The sequence below is a fragment of the Sander vitreus genome, chromosome 16 (assembly GCF_031162955.1).
Source record: "Sander vitreus isolate 19-12246 chromosome 16, sanVit1, whole genome shotgun sequence".
Lineage (NCBI taxonomy): Eukaryota > Metazoa > Chordata > Actinopteri > Perciformes > Percidae > Sander > Sander vitreus.
The window spans coordinates 11,339,245-11,356,300 of record NC_135870.1 but is presented as its reverse complement, the minus strand read 5'-3'; the positions used below and the strand labels follow the sequence as shown (position 1 = coordinate 11,356,300).

Sequence of the window (17,056 nt, the reverse complement as noted above, 5' to 3'; positions counted from 1 at the left end):
GAGGAGAGAACGCAGACGCGCTGTCTTTTTTTTTTCTATATTTGCCAGGCAGGAAAGAGAGATGTTGGGAGGGACTGCAGTGCGAAATCTGCAGCAGAGTGAGAGCGGAAGCTGCTTATGAATGAGTGTCAGTCTTTCGGCTTTGCTAGATGCTCCTGAGGACATTTTACATGAATGGTGTCTGGCTGTTTGGTTTCCGCTACAGGGAAGACAAAGATGCTTCATTGCTGCTGGTTTTAAGGAGGCTCATGGGCTTTTTCTGTTATCCTTTTGGTTGTTTCATTGACTTATCTGCCTGAGAAACATGTCGTTCCTACTGTGTTTTTTTTGTCATTCATGTAATTGAACCTGGACTGCTTCCTTGTTGTGAACTGAAATTGTATTCCTTTGTTGCAGAATACTGACAGAGAAATACTGCTGCACATTAGATATGCTTTATTCATTTTTGCGTTAATGCCTGATTATGAATATTTTGTGCAGAAACAACAAGTAGTCATAGGTTTTTGAAAGTAAATAACAGAACCAGGTTTGATGTCTGCCCATATTCTGCGGCTATTTAAAATTAACATGGGCAATATATTAATGATGTTGCATATTTCCAGTCATGCTATAATGTTACTGTATTGTTGCTTTCAGTGATTCACTGTATACGTTGCTTCTACATCCTTTTAGGAAAATGATATCTTCATGAAAGATTTAAATAGAGGTTTTATTCTTGAATTAAAAACAACTGTATTTTTCTTAGATTTTGGCAGGATTGTAGCTGTCAATTAAATGGATACTAGTTTCATTACTTATTTCATTTATTATCATTTCTGTGATTAGTTTATTGTGTGCATCATCCGTTTATCACAACTTTTATCAGTTCATCTATTTAATAAGATGTAAATTGTGGATAACATGAATCTCAATAATTTTACGAAGTTAAATATTCAAGCAACCTCTCATTCTTAATTTCCTTTTCTCGGAAAAACAAATGGGAAGGAAATAATTACAGAGAATAAATATCAGACTGGGGAATTTAAAAATTGATTGCTTCTAGTGTGCTGTAAGTGGGAGTTTTTTTTTTTTTTTCTCTCTCTCTCCCTCCAACAGGAAGTGATTTGCAGTGTTCAGCAAGCCTTTTGTTGAGAAGGTTTTCTCAGATCAGTGAGTCATGCTTTAGCTCTGAGCCGGCAGGCAGGCAGCAGTCAGTAGAGAGTATTTGCTCTTCCCTCGCAGTATCCGTGATCATCGACAACATAGACCTTTTTCTCGTACTTTTTGGATTTTTAAGGCTAGAAATCAGCAGCAGCCTCATCACCGCTGGAAACCAAACAAGCTGCACCACAACACTGGCAGCCTTTTAGAGACCTTTTTCCTCTCCATCCTCTTCTTCCTCTGCCTCAATGCTGTGTTTCCATGGATTGTGTCTGTATATTTCCCTCTGACGGATTGGATTGCAGCTCTGGATTTGACTGAGAGCAGATTGGACTTTGGCGACAGCAGCGGCAGCAGCAGCTCAACACAACCACCACTGTAACCTCAATAGAGAAAATTACAGTCAGGTGGCCTGTGATTGCTTAAAGGCGTTTGCTGCCTGTACTGCTGCTGCTATGTTACAGGAGAGGGTAATCAGCACTGCTCAGCCACATCTGCCAGCACACTTGTGAAAGAGGCAAGCTGTGCGTGTCGGTTGGTGGAGAGAGCAAGAGAGAGAAGGGTATGCTTCACCGTACCAAATACAACCGCTTCAGGAATGAGTCAGTAACATCCGTCGATGAGCTTCTCCACGGCCTGTCCATGAACCCCAAGGTCTCGGCCACCCCCCAGTCTGCAGCCGAGACATCTTACACACCCCCAACTGAGGTCCAGCCCTCCTCCACCACCACTGCTTCCAGCACCCCCACCAGCCACGGCTCTGACCACCTGGAAGATGGAGGCACCACCCTGTGTACCCTCATCAACAAGGTGTCCAGCCTGAAATTCAGCAACTCAGGCAGCTTGCTGGGCATCAAGGGTCTGCCCTCGGCTGTCAAGGACCTGGCTGTGTCTAAGCTGCAGGGGGGTGGGGGATCGGGCTCAGGCTGCTCCAGTGGCCCGAACCCCAGTGCGCTGACAGCAGCGGCAGCAGCCTCTGGTGTGGGCAGCTCTCTGTGCAGCTCGGCCTCCCATTCAACCCTCTGCTCGCAGCTAGAGCCAGCCGTCAGCATGAGCAAGAAGAGCAGGCTGGATGAGCTCCAGCTCGGCGGAGAGGACTGGCATCCAGGTGGAGGTGGTGGACTGGTGAGCAAACCCTCCAGAGGATGGCTGCACTCAAGCGAGAAGATCTCTGGTCCAGGAGTGACATACATTGTGAAGGTTGGTGGTCTTTCTTTCTCATTTCCGTTTTTGTCCTCTCCCTCTTTTCCATTCTTTACAAATTCTCTTTTTTCAATGACTCAAGCCCAGCTACCTGCACAGGGGAGGGTGGGGGGGGATGAAGGAGAGATAATGTAGTTTCATTGGCACATCACAACATGCCCTTGAGTGGGTGTACATAGGTTGGCTACAGCAGAAGGTGAAGGAACAGCAACCAGATAATAGAACATTGAATAATTCAGGAAATAGTGAAGGTCAACATTGGGGGAAAGTATAGGAAAAACCTTTGATGGGAAAAACAAAAACAGCAATTATCAGCGTCATTTTGAGCATGCTGTTAACATTTCAATTTATATGGTCTGTCCTGTGCATGTGGAGCCACAGCGTTATGCTTTTGTAACCATGGTGATGTGTTATTTCTGTACATTGTGCATGTCTATGAGCTCTATGGCTGTTTAAGCTTGCAGATAGTGAAATGGTGGAATAGGAAGAAAAAACGACATACAGTGCATGTTTGTCTCATAGCATCCGTATATCATGTTAATGTTGCTCAGCCATCATACATCATTTAAACAGGGCACAAGTTGGCGCAGAACTATGAGAGCTGTGAATGTGATCATGCCGGCAATGAGTCACTATGAGGAGTGATCAAGCTGAGCCCTGGTTCTTCAAGGTGTAAAATGAATTAAAAAATGCAACAAACCATTTTCACTGAACCCATGTTAGCAGTAAAGTGTGCATTTGCCTGAACATCTTCCTTTTATGTAAACATAAAACAAAAAGTAAAATGTAGTTTTGTGGGCTGAATGAGCATACTGAAGGCCATTGCCAAGTGAATGTGTTATATTCCAAATTAAGTTACACAGTATGATTGCCATCATATGACACCTACAACAGCTTGCCTGAACAAAGCCTACAGTATCTGTGACCAGCGTGACATTCCATTATCTGCATTAAGGACGGGAGCGCTTATTTGTCCAGTCAATGTTGCTGAAAGCATCCACACTGTGAGAGGGAAAATGGGTCCGGTCCGTGCTCCCCCACCCTCTGCTTTTCCTGTGGTTTGAGGTCCTGTGTGTATTGAGTTCAACATGGTGTTATGCTCACAGCACTTTTAATTAACATCATGTGGTCACTCCTCGCGCATCATGCACCATTACTCTAAAGGGACATTGACTGACAGTGACACTGTTTACACTCACACTTTTAGCCCATATTCGTTTTTTGCAACAACAAAAAAAGGCCACAACAAATTGCTAAAATCAGCTACAAACCACAACAACAATGCTCCCTAGAGCTGAGGGGAACTGCAGATTTGGGTGATAATTCTCTGAGGGTTCATCCCCCCTTTCGCAAATAGTCTTGGGATTTGTTGTGAATATAAAAATATTGATTAAAGCTGCTTTAATTATAGTAATCACCATCCTTTTGTTTGTTAGTGTATTGTAATTATTTACTGCTCATGCCTGTTTATCATACTTATTTGGTGCAAGTGTTTCATGTTATTCAAATGTATTAATACTTATTTCATTACCCTACTTAATCCTGTTTATTGAACAAGTGCTTTATCCTCTTGACTTGACATATCCTGTCTAGACTTCACAGAACTGAACTGTATCATATAATGTTTCTAAAGTAACAACTGTACACAATGGAACACGTTTTGTAACATGTTTAACCTGAGTGCAAATAAGTGATATGAAAGCCACTTTTTACATTTGGAAATAAACTAAATGTTAGAATTCATGAGCACAACATCAAACCTCCAGTAAGAAACAACTGTAGCCGGTATGATATATGACTTCACGTTTCTGGTCTTTGCCTGTTTATAATGTGTGTGTGTGTGTGTGTGTGTGTGTGTGTGTGGTTTTGCATGTTAAGGAACATATGCTCACTTAGAAATGTGTTACTCACTGGGATCATTTATGGGCTCTTCAGAACTGGCATCCCATTGATTTTCATAATTATTTTAAAGCACAGTTTTACTGTGTGAACTATGTACTTGTTTGTTCTACAGCATGAGAGAAAAATGTGTTCATGTTGTGCTCAGAATACTGTAGGTCTCTACCAATTTTAGCACTGTTTGATATATTTTTGGCCCTGCTGAATTGTGCACACTGAAAATAGATAGCATTAAAATTTTGCAAACGTCATGTTGACAAAATGGTATTTGTATGCTGGTGCTTGCAAAACGCTCACTGGAGAGAAGGGGGCCTCATAATATGAAAGTTATGATTCTAATAACTTTGTTCTTTCTAAAAAGTAGTGGAAATAGAAATGTCAGTGTGTCTGGATGTCTGTTTTGATTACAGCCAGATTATGATGTGATTCTGATAACAGGATGTCGTCAGCACAAAATGTTCTCAGTCTGTGCAATATTAATTTAGAGGAGGTGTTGTAATGTGAGTAGGTGGTTGGTACTAAAGATGGTTTAATGGGATGGGAGGACAACAGTCATCTCACGTGGCATAGTAACTCACTGATGTAGTTTCTAAATCACTTCATTTTTTTTTTATTCCAAGTTTGCAACAACTCATTTCAGACTTTGGCTTTGTGAACTTCTGCCTGATGTTTCTGTTTTAATTAGAAAGTAGAAAACAATGATACAAATTTGCTGATGTAATACAGGTGTAGGTCTGCGTGCAACTCTTATATACATGTGCACAGTAAACCAGTGGGTTGAATGCATTTTCTTCCTCATAAAACATTTGCAAAGTTGATTTTATTTTAAGCATTTTTTTAAAAACCTGCATTATTTACATTCATGTTTGCTAGTATACAGCTTCTTCTTCACCACCTTTTCTTGAAACAAGTATCTTTGGTGCGTTATTGCCATCAACTGTCAATCAGTGGATTAGCCTGAAACTAATGATAGGACTGGGTGTTGCGTGTTTGTGCATGTGCAGCATATACAAACCAGTCGGGGACTTGCTCACAAAAACACTGCTGCAGTTACACTACTAGCAGTCTCGCATTGCCAGACCCTCCTCCACATCGCTGCTAAGCCCCAGTGCCGCTGCAAAATAGCCTCGGGAAGGAACTTGCTTTGGTGAAACGTGTACTTTCAAAAGTTGTTTTAGTCGTGCAACTGAAAACTCAGATTGGACAGATACTAGCTAGCTGTCTCAATTTACCCTGCAGAGATCTAAGGGGCAGTTAAAGCTCTACTTTTTGATATTAATGAATGTCCGTTACATTCAAGCCATTGCCAAATGAGTTGCTACAAAGCTAATTAAGACTATCAGCTCCACACAACTCTCTCTGTATTTCTCAGTATGGCAGTGTTCAGAAGATTGTGTCGTCCCGTGACTTTCGCACACAGAAACTCGAGTGAAGATAATTACCTCTTCTGAAGAGTCCATCATGTTTTTTTAATCGTCTGTGTACTCCTTGCATACTACCAACTGCGTGGAGTAGGGGTGGGGGTGCTGCGCGATCACGGAAGGCTTGTATCATGTGGACACACCAACAGTGTTGTTGTCATTACAATTCCTCATGGGGGCGGCAGAATCTACGCCCTATAGCTTTAACCATTATAGTCCTCATTAATCGACCGGAGTTTAAAATTCCAACGCAAAGAAAGCGTAAGGTACCGGCGGACATCAGGCCAAAACGAAGGACATACGGTGGAATTTCCAGTGGCAAAGGAGCAATCCCAGAAGTGGAAGGTCGTGGATATAGACTACGCTACTAGTGGTCAAAAAATTGATTGGTTGAGTCAAAATTTCCTTTCTGGAATTAGCCCCTTGGTTTCTTAATATTATATTTATGTTGTAGTGATTTGGTATACATTAAAGGACTAACAGTTATTTGGATTTAGTGAGTTTGCATTAGTGACGCAAACAAATCAGGCGTGTTTTTCTGTACAAGATGATATGCCAGTCATGTAACTTTTGATATGTTTGCTTTCCAGTATTTGGGCTGTATAGAAGTCCTTCGGTCGATGAGGTCCCTGGATTTCACCACAAGATCACAAATAACAAGGTACATCCACACTTGGTATTTTGACTTTTAATGATTCACTAGATGTCCTATAAAACAAATCGTTATTATTCCATCAGATCAGTATTGTTTAAACCCACAAACGACACACACATAAGACTGGTATGAGTTATTTTTTAGCAGTTTTTTTTAAAGCTTTACTGAAAAACCGTAAACATTTTAAATTAAAACTCGTCAGAAAACTTGTTTATATCAGGCCTGAAAGGTTAGATTATTGAACCAAAAACCAAATCTTAAAACCTCAAATCTACAAGATCATATTTTAGCTGATACTCATGAACTTCTAAAATTCCGAACTGATGTTATAAGATATGGTAACCGTATTTCAGTTTATTTTTTCAGTATTTTTATTTTCCATTTCTTGAATGAACTTGAAGTGTTTTTTTTTTTGGGGGGGGGGGGGGGTTTTACCATTAGCTACCATGCTAGCTTAGCTAGCTTGTTAATGATATGCTAATGTCAGTTAGCAAGAATGAATGTTATTATTGATAACTCAAAGTTACTGTGACAAATCTACGATGGATTTAAGTTTCTAGTTGGCTATTTTGTTTTACTCTACCTATGGGTTTGTGTGTGTTTATAACTTGTGTATTTCAGCAGACACACAATTATTTTAGTGAAAAAGAGATTGACAGTGATGACTCTAGAGATTGTCCAGGCAAACAAGTAGGAGCAAATTTGAAAGCAGTAAAGTGACGAGAAGGAAACTGAAAAGAACACCAGAAAACATGTAGAGCAAAGACAAAGTATCAGAATTGCATTGTAGTAAAACTTTATGAAATTAATTCTCAGTTCAAATTGACCAGTGAACATCTGATGTGACCAAAGGGTTAGTAAATAATACATTTAGTTTTGTCTATTAAAACACTTTATTTATATAAGAAAAACACTGCTCTCTGTCATGCCTTAGCAGATCAAAATTATAACTAGATAATGCATTTCCTGCAGAAAATGTGTGGGAATGCTGAATAGCTGAATTGCTGAAGCTAAACTGGATGAATAGCTTAAATCAGTAAGAAGAAGTTGAAGTAGTGAGAATAGTTGAAAAATGATGAATGGTTTCAATTAACATGAATTTCATTAAAAAGTTGAATAAAACCACTAATATAAAATAATTTATTTTCTAACTGAAATTATGATTAAGTCTGGAAGACTTACAAATGCTATGAGAAACTGATGAAAATGTGGAAATATGAAATAAATTGTTTGAAATGAATAGCTTAAATCCGTAAGAAGAAGTTGAAGTAGTGAGAGTAGTTGAAAAAGTCGAGATCGTTTTAATAAGTATGAATTTCATTAAAAAGTTAAAAGTTGACGCTAAACTGAATTGTTGGCTTTAAAAGTTGAAAAATGACAAAATATGTAGAACATTGTGAGGTCGAAGTATATTTTCTAACTGATAATGACTCACATATGCAGAAAGAGAGAGAGACAGAGACAGACAGACAGAAGTGGAACGCAATAGATAGATATAGAGACTAATGTTCATATTACTGCCTGTAGTATTCAATTCAACTGTCTGTGAAAGGGTTGTCATGGTAACGTATGACCAGTGAAAACATCCTTTGAAGTCTGTGATGAGATCTCTTTGATCTTTAATCAGGTTAACGACCGTGTCACCTGCTAAAACTGTCAGCTGTGCCACACTGGAGCAAGCTCTCAAATAAAGGCTCAGACTGCTAAAACGATAAGGGGTATCAGTGAAATGATGTAATCGTGACCACCACAAGGCCTTTGTGAACGTATTCATGTAAAATTGATGTTGATAAACTTAAAAATGTGGGCATATCAGCGATTTAAATAAGTGGTTCGCTCTGCGTTTCGCTCAGAAATGTGGAAAATGTTAAACAGGGCAGCGAATGGAGGAAGATGTGGAACTCTTGTCATTTGGAAGCTCACCGAGCCAAAAGTATAAGTCAGATCGCATAACTCAGAGCACATTGCCTGAAACTAGACAAAAATACCTATGTTTTGATGTATAAATTGTGTATGACAAGTAGATATTGTGGGCGTGAGAGCAATTTATAGAGAGGGGACAAAGATAATTTTTTTTAAGGCTCTGTGCTCTAGCGATGACATCATCCACTCTAGCTCGCCCCAATACACACTCATTATAAACTCAAAAAAATTCTGAAATGATCACTAAACTTAAACAGCTTTTTCACAAAAACTGTAAAAGATATCAAACTGAAAAGCAATAGCCCTATACCTGAAGTTTTTGTGAACATTTTAAAGTTTGTTTGGCGTCTGTAGGTGAAAGTATGGAGGGGCTGAAAATTTTGGGAGCGGAAGAAGATTTGAAGCATGCTCTCATTGACTTCAATGTTTAAAAAAAAGTTTTAAAAAGCTTAATATTTTAAAAAGTATAAATAGTAGAAAAAAAGTTAAAGAAGTCCCATCATTAGCTGAAAGAGCTGAACATTTTAAAAGTTGAATGGTTTTAATAGCTGAAAGTATGCAGAAGTTACGGAGAGCCAAAAAACGTACGGAATAAGAAAAATTAAAAAAAATGGCCGAACAGAATAACAATAGTTGGAATGCTGCTGAATCAGCATTCCCACTAATTACAAGCAGAAAATTCGTTCTCCGTATTAATAAAGTTCAATCTGTAATCCAAAAAAAAAAAAACATTTTAAAATGTGATATTTTGACATTATATTTATTTAAAGTACATTTAGGGTGCTGTTATCACACTTTATTTGCATGGATTTGTTTTGTGACTCCATGTGTATCTTTGAAATCTTTGACCAATGTGCAGTGAGGCAAAGGCCAAAAGTGAATCGGATTGTGTCATGTCCACTTTTATGCTTGACTTCCTGAAGTCAGTCCAGACTAACGTTAGTCTGCAAGGCCACCCAGTAGTAGTCTCTCGCTCACTGTGTGTTTCTGTTCCCCTCTAATAAAGAGACAGACAGAGAGAAAATGTTATGCCTCATGCTATTGCTATTATTAGACTTTGCCTTTTCTAAAAGAACCGACTGCTGTGCGTGATTTATCCACGTAGAAAGGATACAAAAATGAACGTTTCTGTTTCTTCTATCATGAAACCAATATTCACTTTGTCTCAGAGAGGAAATTGACTTTTCTGCATCAAAGCAGCTCTATCTTTAGCCCCTATTTAATCCACATATTGTTGTCTTTTACATTAAAATGACAGCACGGTGATGTCCGCTGCAGATAAAACGGTTCACTTCACATCCTTAAAGAAGGTTTTAGATTTCCCTATGTGATGTATAGTGCTGTATATCAGATACAGTTGCATGGTTTCACGAGAGACATTGCATTTGTAATATTCCCAATGGCACCATATAAAACACTGCACTGCATATTGAATCTTGACTCTGGTCTCTTGTGGCCAAGGTGATTTCATTTCATGTGTAACAACTTGTAGAGTTCAGGCATACTGTAAATACAATCTTTTTTTCTTTTGGATTAGTGTATTAATTTACTTGTTTTATGGTGTTTTTTTTGTTGTCAAATTTCATCCTCCATATATTCATAGAGACAAACCCAAAACAGATTGCAGCAACAGCAAATTAATTAAAAAATAAAACAATAATGACATAAAGGAAAACATGAAATACATGAAGTTAAAATTAGAACAACATAATAACAATTACGGTACATCTAGCCAACACTTATTTCCTTCAATGATTCCTAAATAGTCCAGTAAATCGCACATTAGACTATGCAAAGGTGTAACTGAAGAGAAATAAATACTAGCAGTAATTCATGGTAAAAAATAAAAATCCAAGGAATTTAACTATTAGAGTATCACATAACAATAGAAACCACTTAAAGAAAAAACCCACCAGCTTACACCCTAAAATAAAATCTGCTAAAATCAGCTGTGCTTTGTGATATAGTAGTAGTATTAATTAGCTAATGTTGGCATGCTCATTCAACATGGTATATTATACCTGCTAAACATCAGTATGTTAGCATTGTCATTGTTAGCATGCAAGCATGATGACATTTAGCTGAGAGTTCTGCTATGCCTTTGCACAGCATAGAGCCACTAGCATGGCTATACTTGTTCCTTTCAAGATAACAAAACACATTTCTTGGCAAAGTACGTAATCATGAGTAGAAACTGTAAATACAGTCTTAACTTAATGCCAAAATAACTGTGATTCTATGGCTGTGTCTGGTCACCATCTTGGCTTCACCGTCCTCTCGCCCTCCCTCTAGGGAAGCCATCAGCCTGGTGTGTGAGGCTGTTCCAGGGACCAAAGGAGCTCTGCGGAAGAGAAAGGTACATGGATGGACAGGGAGGGAGGGAGGGAGGAGGGAGGAGGGAGGGAGATGGAGTGGTCACGGGAGAAGTGATAGCCACACTGAGAGAGCTGAGAAAATGAATGTTAGTGAAAGGTACAGTAGCGAGAAAAAGAGGAAACAGCATTAGATATTCATTTACCCTTCCACTTTCTATATATAGCATGTAGCCTCTGTAAGTTCCTTTTCTCTCATCCTTCATGTAAAAAGAGAGGGAAAACAGAGTCGGATAGAGAGAGGAAAAAATTAAGAGAGAGAGAGAGAGAGAGGTATGGGACTGCGCGTGGGCGTAGCTCTAGCCCATGATGCATTGCACACCGCGCACAGTGCTTAGTGACTCATGTAGTGCACAATATCTGTGATCAGGAGGGTGTGTGTGTGTGTGTGTGTGTGTGTGTGTGTGTGTGTGTGTGTGTGCGCGTGCGTCTTCCATGTGTGCATGTGCTTGGTGTGTGTCCACAGTGTGCGAGGAGACTGTGTCTTAATGTGGGGTGTGAAATGAAGCATTACTCTGCTCTCTAGAGCTTGTTCAAATGTCAGGGAAGAGTATATAACACAACATCAGCACTGACTAGTTTCTCTCTCAGAATAGATGTTAAGATATACTTTTAAATTGGTAAAGAAGAGACTTGTTGCTTGTCGCTGCAATTGGCTTTATTTGTGTTTGTCTGTGTCCTCTGATCCTCTCAGCCACCATCTAAAGCTCTGTCCAGTATCCTGGGGAAGAGCAACCTGCAGTTTGCTGGCATGTCGATCAACCTAAATATCTCCACCAGTAGCCTCAACCTGATGGCCCCTGACTGCAAACAGGTCGGTGTGCAACTTTTGTAAACAATTATGGGATTATGTGAGCCACGATGCTACGTGTAAGAAAATAGCAGCACCATTGTATTAGGGAGTCGGCACAAACCCCCCAGCAACCACATAACTGTGTGTGTGTGTGTGTGTGTGTTAAGAAAACAATGAAGGCCATGGGACATGCTAGAAAGCTCATTGAGTAGCTAAGTAAGTAGACCTTGCTTTTTAAAATATTTACCACACATACAGTATGTATCCCCAAGGTCAAGAATGAATCTCCATAGTCAACTAAAAAAGATGAAAAAAGTGATCAGAGTGATCAAATTTAAGGTTTATCTAATAAAAGAACAGTTAAGAGGAAGACGAGCATGAGCATATGCCCTCTCCAGATGTTGCTAGAATAACCAGAAGATGTTTGCTGGACTTTTCCTATACACGTCACTATATATATAGCCAGTTATATGGGTAATAAAATAGTTTTCTTTGTGGATGTGGTGGTCAGTGGTCACAGTGTGCATTTGCTGTTTACCCCAGTGTCTTTCTTGACACTGCCAGCAGATGGTGCCAAATAAAAAAATAATAAATATAATTAATAATCCTACACATATGTGCATTTGTATCTATCTGTGTGTGTTTAAAGAGACGTTTGTTAACTCATATGTCATATATCATTTTGCTCTTGTCAGATCATAGCCAACCATCACATGCAGTCCATCTCCTTTGCATCAGGTGGAGACCCCGTAAGTAACTCGATGGCTTTTGTCAAATTAACTGGCATCTGTGTCTTGTGATAATTCAAACCTAAACTTCTCCAAAACAAAAAGATTTGATAACCAGAAACCAGAAAGTCAAATTTGTGGTATGAAGGTATTATGGTATTATAACAGTTTACAATGTGTATTTTTTTTGTTCTCAGGACACAACCGATTATGTTGCCTATGTAGCAAAGGACCCCGTTAACAGAAGAGGTAGGTGTTCATTCCTTTGATATAGAGGTTCTCATACCTCACATGCAACATTCTCATTAAAAAGTGTTCGTGCTCGTCAGCATGCCACATCCTGGAGTGCTCTGACGGGCTGGCCCAGGACGTCATCAGCACTATCGGCCAGGCCTTTGACCTTCGCTTCCAGCTGTACCTGCAGTGTCCCTCAAGCAAATTGTCCTCCACACATGACAGGTGAAGTGTTCATGAAACACTCACAAAAGTACATATTCATAAATACACACACCCACACAGGCAGTATTGGGTTTCATGATCAAACCATGTTTTTTCTCAGGGTATTAAACATGGAGGAGTTACCATGGACAGAAGAAGAGGAGGAGTCAGCAGAACATCCTTACTATAACAACATCCCCGGCAAGATGCCACCCCCTGGAGGCTTCATCGACACCAGGCTGACCAATCAGAATGTAGCGCCAGATGGATGCCAGGTACAACTCAATTTATGTGGATTGATCTCAGGAACTTAAGCAGATTTACTTTTTCCATGTGGATGTAATCACAATAACATAATTAATGTTGAGTCTTTTTAAAAATATGAACTCATGATCTCCTAACTGATAACTGTGTGTCTATATGTCATCAGATGGGCCCAGTTTCAGTAGATCAGACATATTACCAAGGGCGACACTGTGGAGAAAACTGGGGAGATGAAAGAAAGCCCATATTCATACAACAGGGTAAGAAAGTCCATGCTTGCCCACTTTATAAACACATAGGACATGTTCTAATTTTGCTGAATTTCATCAATTCAACACCGTGGCTATGATTGTTTCTCCAAATGTCTACTGTAGGATCATTTGATATAAACAGTCTGCCCGAGAGTAAAGGTCAGGCACCGAAAACAGGAGAGATGCCTGCTTATGTGAACACTCAGCAGATTGATGCCCAGGTGCTCGCAGCGCTCCAGGCCGAGGCGGAAAATGTGACGAAGGGCATGGCAGCTGCAGCCAAAGAGAGCCCACAGAAGGACCTGTTTGACATGAGTAAGTCTTGGCGGGTCTGTGCTGAAGTTTTACTTTCTGTTTGGTCATATGATTTGAGTAGTGGACTCATTAAGATATTTGCCTTGCTTTCAGAATAACATTGTAATGACTTCAGAGTTCTTAATTATAGAGGTTTCCTATCTTTTTGTTTCTCAGTGACGTCGGTGTGGCATTATAATAACACCATATCAGTATGGACACAATAGGAGGAGTGTACAGCTTTATTCTTTCCTCCTTTCAACTTCCACCTTAGCTTTGCTATTATTATACATGAACGGTCAGTTACATAAAGATGTGTGTAACTCTGTATGAGGAATCCATGACACTAATTACATGTGAGCATTGAACTATAACATTAAAAAATGAACTGTTCTCCTATGAACTCTGAGTGCAGATTTTATCCTCCACCTACTGTAGTTCTTTAAAGTTAACAGTCACATTTGACTTTGTTCCTTCACTAACAAAGTCCAGCACAGAAAGTCATAATTTGATCAATCTTTTTTTTAAGATTATTTTTTAGCCTTTATGGCCTTTAATAGACAGGATAGCTTGAAGACAGGAAAGGGGAGAGAGGGGTGGGCGACATGCAGCAAAGGGCCGTGGGTCGGATTCGAACCTGGGCCACTGCCAAGGACTCAGCTTACATGGGGTGCACACTCTACTCGGTGAGCTAGAGGTCGCCCTGAAAATTTTAGTTGGTTGATTTGGAAAGTTATTGAATAAGTAAATAACTGCAGTACTATATGTACTAAGTTATTATATAGTGATGAAAATGTAATTGGCCTGTACTAGTATGTGATAAAAGTGAGGATTTGCGCCATTAGCTCAGCAGACTTCTTTAATGTGATGCATATCCTGTTGAAATAAAATGTTTGTTAGTTAATCAGTTGGTATAGAAAGGCAGTTTGACTTGATAGGAAGGGCAGAGGGTCAGGATTCTTTTAGTGTTGCTCACCCAAATGCATTGTGTGCATCCTGAAGCCAATTTTTTAAACGTTTTAAAACCTGCATCGTTTACATCCATGTTTACTTACTACATTTCTGCATTTCTTGCTGTATAACCACCACCTGTCGATCAGTGGAATAGTGTGAAATAGAATAGATTATCCAATTACCATAACACTAATAATCTTGGTACAATCTTTTACCATTATGAAGAAGTTAAGACACTGTTCTTAAGTTAAAGCAATGATGATCTTGTGTTTCCAAAAGTGTTTCAGTTTTTATACAAACAATTATAGTAGGTGAAATTATGGATTAGCGTAGTTTACGAGTCTTGACAGCTGTAGCATGTCAAGTTAAACCTTGTACTACAGATATCATTCCTCTCTTGATTCATCATTTTGGCATTGCCCTCACCTACCAGAGCCCTTCGAGGATGCCATTCAGTCGCAGTCCCATCAGCCGACCCAGGGGCAAGCCCAGTCCCAGGTCTCCAGTCTTCAGAAGGAAGCATCCGTGGACAACTCGAGTCCTCTTCTTGTTCGCTCAGTGGCCTTCCGGGCACAGGAGGAGCTGGAGGGCCAGACGTGGTACCATGGCAAAATGAGCCGCCGCGACGCTGAAAAACTGCTGAAAGAAGATGGGGACTTCCTGGTTCGTAAGAGCACTACCAACCCAGGGTCCTACGTACTAACGGGCATGCACAATGGACTTGCCAAACACCTACTGCTGGTGGACCCTGAGGGCACGGTAAGATGGGGTTAAAGGACATGTAGAGTGTGTTTTAGGGGAGATAGAAATGACTGATTTGTGAGTAGGAATGCATTAAGTGGAAGAAAACTCAACTTTTGCTAAAATTAAACTTCAACAGACATTTAATATATCTTTCTCTTTTCAAAGGTACGGACAAAAGATCATATATTTGACAGCATTAGCCATCTTATTGGCCATCACCGTGACAACAATCTGCCGATTGTGTCAGCTGGGAGTGAACTGTGTCTCTTACAGCCTGTTGGAAGGAAACAGTGATGCTTGCAATGCCTGGTGGGAAATAGGAAGCTCTGAACAGTCTATCCTACCATCCTGAAACTTGAAGATGAAACATGAAGAGAAGATGCTTGAAGGCTCTATGGGCTGACAGTGTTTTTGGGGAATTGGCCCACGGTTACATTACTGGAAGCAATGGAAGAAGCAAAAAAAGAAGATTTATAGAACTGTTATAATTTTGTTCTGATGACTGAAATGCTATATTTTTGAGAAGACATAGGTGCATTTGGAGATAATATCTTGATTTGGTGTTTTAAAAGATACAAAAAGACAATTGTTCTTGTAGTTTAGATGAAGTGCAAATCAAACCTCAAAGAGGTGTTAACAAGAGTATTTTAGAATAAAAACCGGAAATTTTAGTTTTGTCTGTCAAGCACAACCACATTTCTCGTTCAGGAAGAGGTCGAGGAAACAAAAAACAGTTTAGACAACAAATGCTGTTTATAATGATTTAAAATGTCCTTTCATCTCACCTATAGCGTGACAGCTCACTCAATTAGTCACTATATGAAATCTGCTTTTATTGGGGATTAGAACTGAATGTGTTTTGCTTTGCAGTAGTCACAAAGTGTTGGGGTGCAAACAGACATCCTTCATAGTGCTGTCAATGGCTTTAAAGAAACTTTTTATGAAGTATTTTCTTGTGTCACTGCAGTCGCATGACTTAAAATCAATTGTTCTTGTGGACATTGTTCGTAGACCTTGATACCCCTTTATTTGAAAGAGGTGCTTGTGTATGATGACACTGTAAAAAGTATTTATGCTTTTCAACCAGTGATTATTTCTGAATTGGTTTTCTCTGAATTCTTCTTTTTTAGGTGTGTAGTCAATGATTAGTTTTGGGGCTTGAGTCATGCAATGGATGTTTTCACATTCTTAATTTTAGCATTTGTTTTGGGTGAACTTTTAAAAGTTATTGTTATTATTTGAATGACCACAAATAAATAGCACAATCAGAAAGTTTGATCACTTAGATCATCTGTGTCAGTTGCACCAAGATGAATTACCAAGATGTAATTTACCCTTTTTACTCAAGAGACTGAATTAGACAAACACACAGTGTGCACTCAATACAGAATGTTTAATATTAGATGTCCTTCACTTATTGATGTTCAACAAAATATTATATTTCTGTGTGGATATCTTATAGCAAGACTACTGTATTGCCACTAGATGTCATCACAGAAATACTGGTTTACCCCTGTTAGTCACACTCACCTTAATTCTCTCGTGTTATTAGTAGCAAAGGATGCAGGCTGTGTATTGCTTTACATACTACAGTACAGGGGGGGAAAGCATTGTTGCTTGACGGGTCAGAGGTCATTTGCATTTTGCAGTCCACTGTACACAATCATTCCTCAGAGCAGTTTACTGCATTTCGTGTTATACAGACTGTTGTTTGTAGAGAGGGAAACAATTGAAATGGCTAATAGAAATAGTACACAGCAGTTCTAGCTACATACTTTTAAAATGCTCTCATCTTTACTATTGTCAGTACTCTGATGAATACCAAATGATTGGGGCATTGTATTTGATATGACCACTTCAATTGAACCAAAATCAGCATGTGTTCAATGAGTTTGACAAGACAGATGCAATGTAATATAACGTGCCTGTATTTTGCTGCAAGAGGGAGTGTACAGTACATACATCTCACAACAACAC

The 17,056-nt window shown here is 39.4% G+C and overlaps 1 protein-coding gene across 1 annotated transcript; it reads left to right on the top strand.

The window, feature by feature from the left end:
- Nucleotides 1-1,161: 1,161 nt before the first annotated feature.
- On the top strand, nucleotides 1,162-17,011 carry shc3 (SHC (Src homology 2 domain containing) transforming protein 3). The gene is made up of 12 exons (XM_078271941.1): nucleotides 1,162-2,340; nucleotides 6,254-6,324; nucleotides 10,534-10,597; nucleotides 11,308-11,427; nucleotides 12,102-12,155; nucleotides 12,332-12,383; nucleotides 12,464-12,593; nucleotides 12,694-12,847; nucleotides 13,003-13,096; nucleotides 13,211-13,402; nucleotides 14,769-15,094; nucleotides 15,245-17,011. The coding sequence occupies exons 1-12, from the start codon at nucleotides 1,705-1,707 to the stop codon at nucleotides 15,371-15,373; spliced, it is 2,022 nt and encodes a 673-aa protein (XP_078128067.1). The 5' UTR covers nucleotides 1,162-1,704; the 3' UTR covers nucleotides 15,374-17,011.
- Nucleotides 17,012-17,056: the final 45 nt, after the last annotated feature.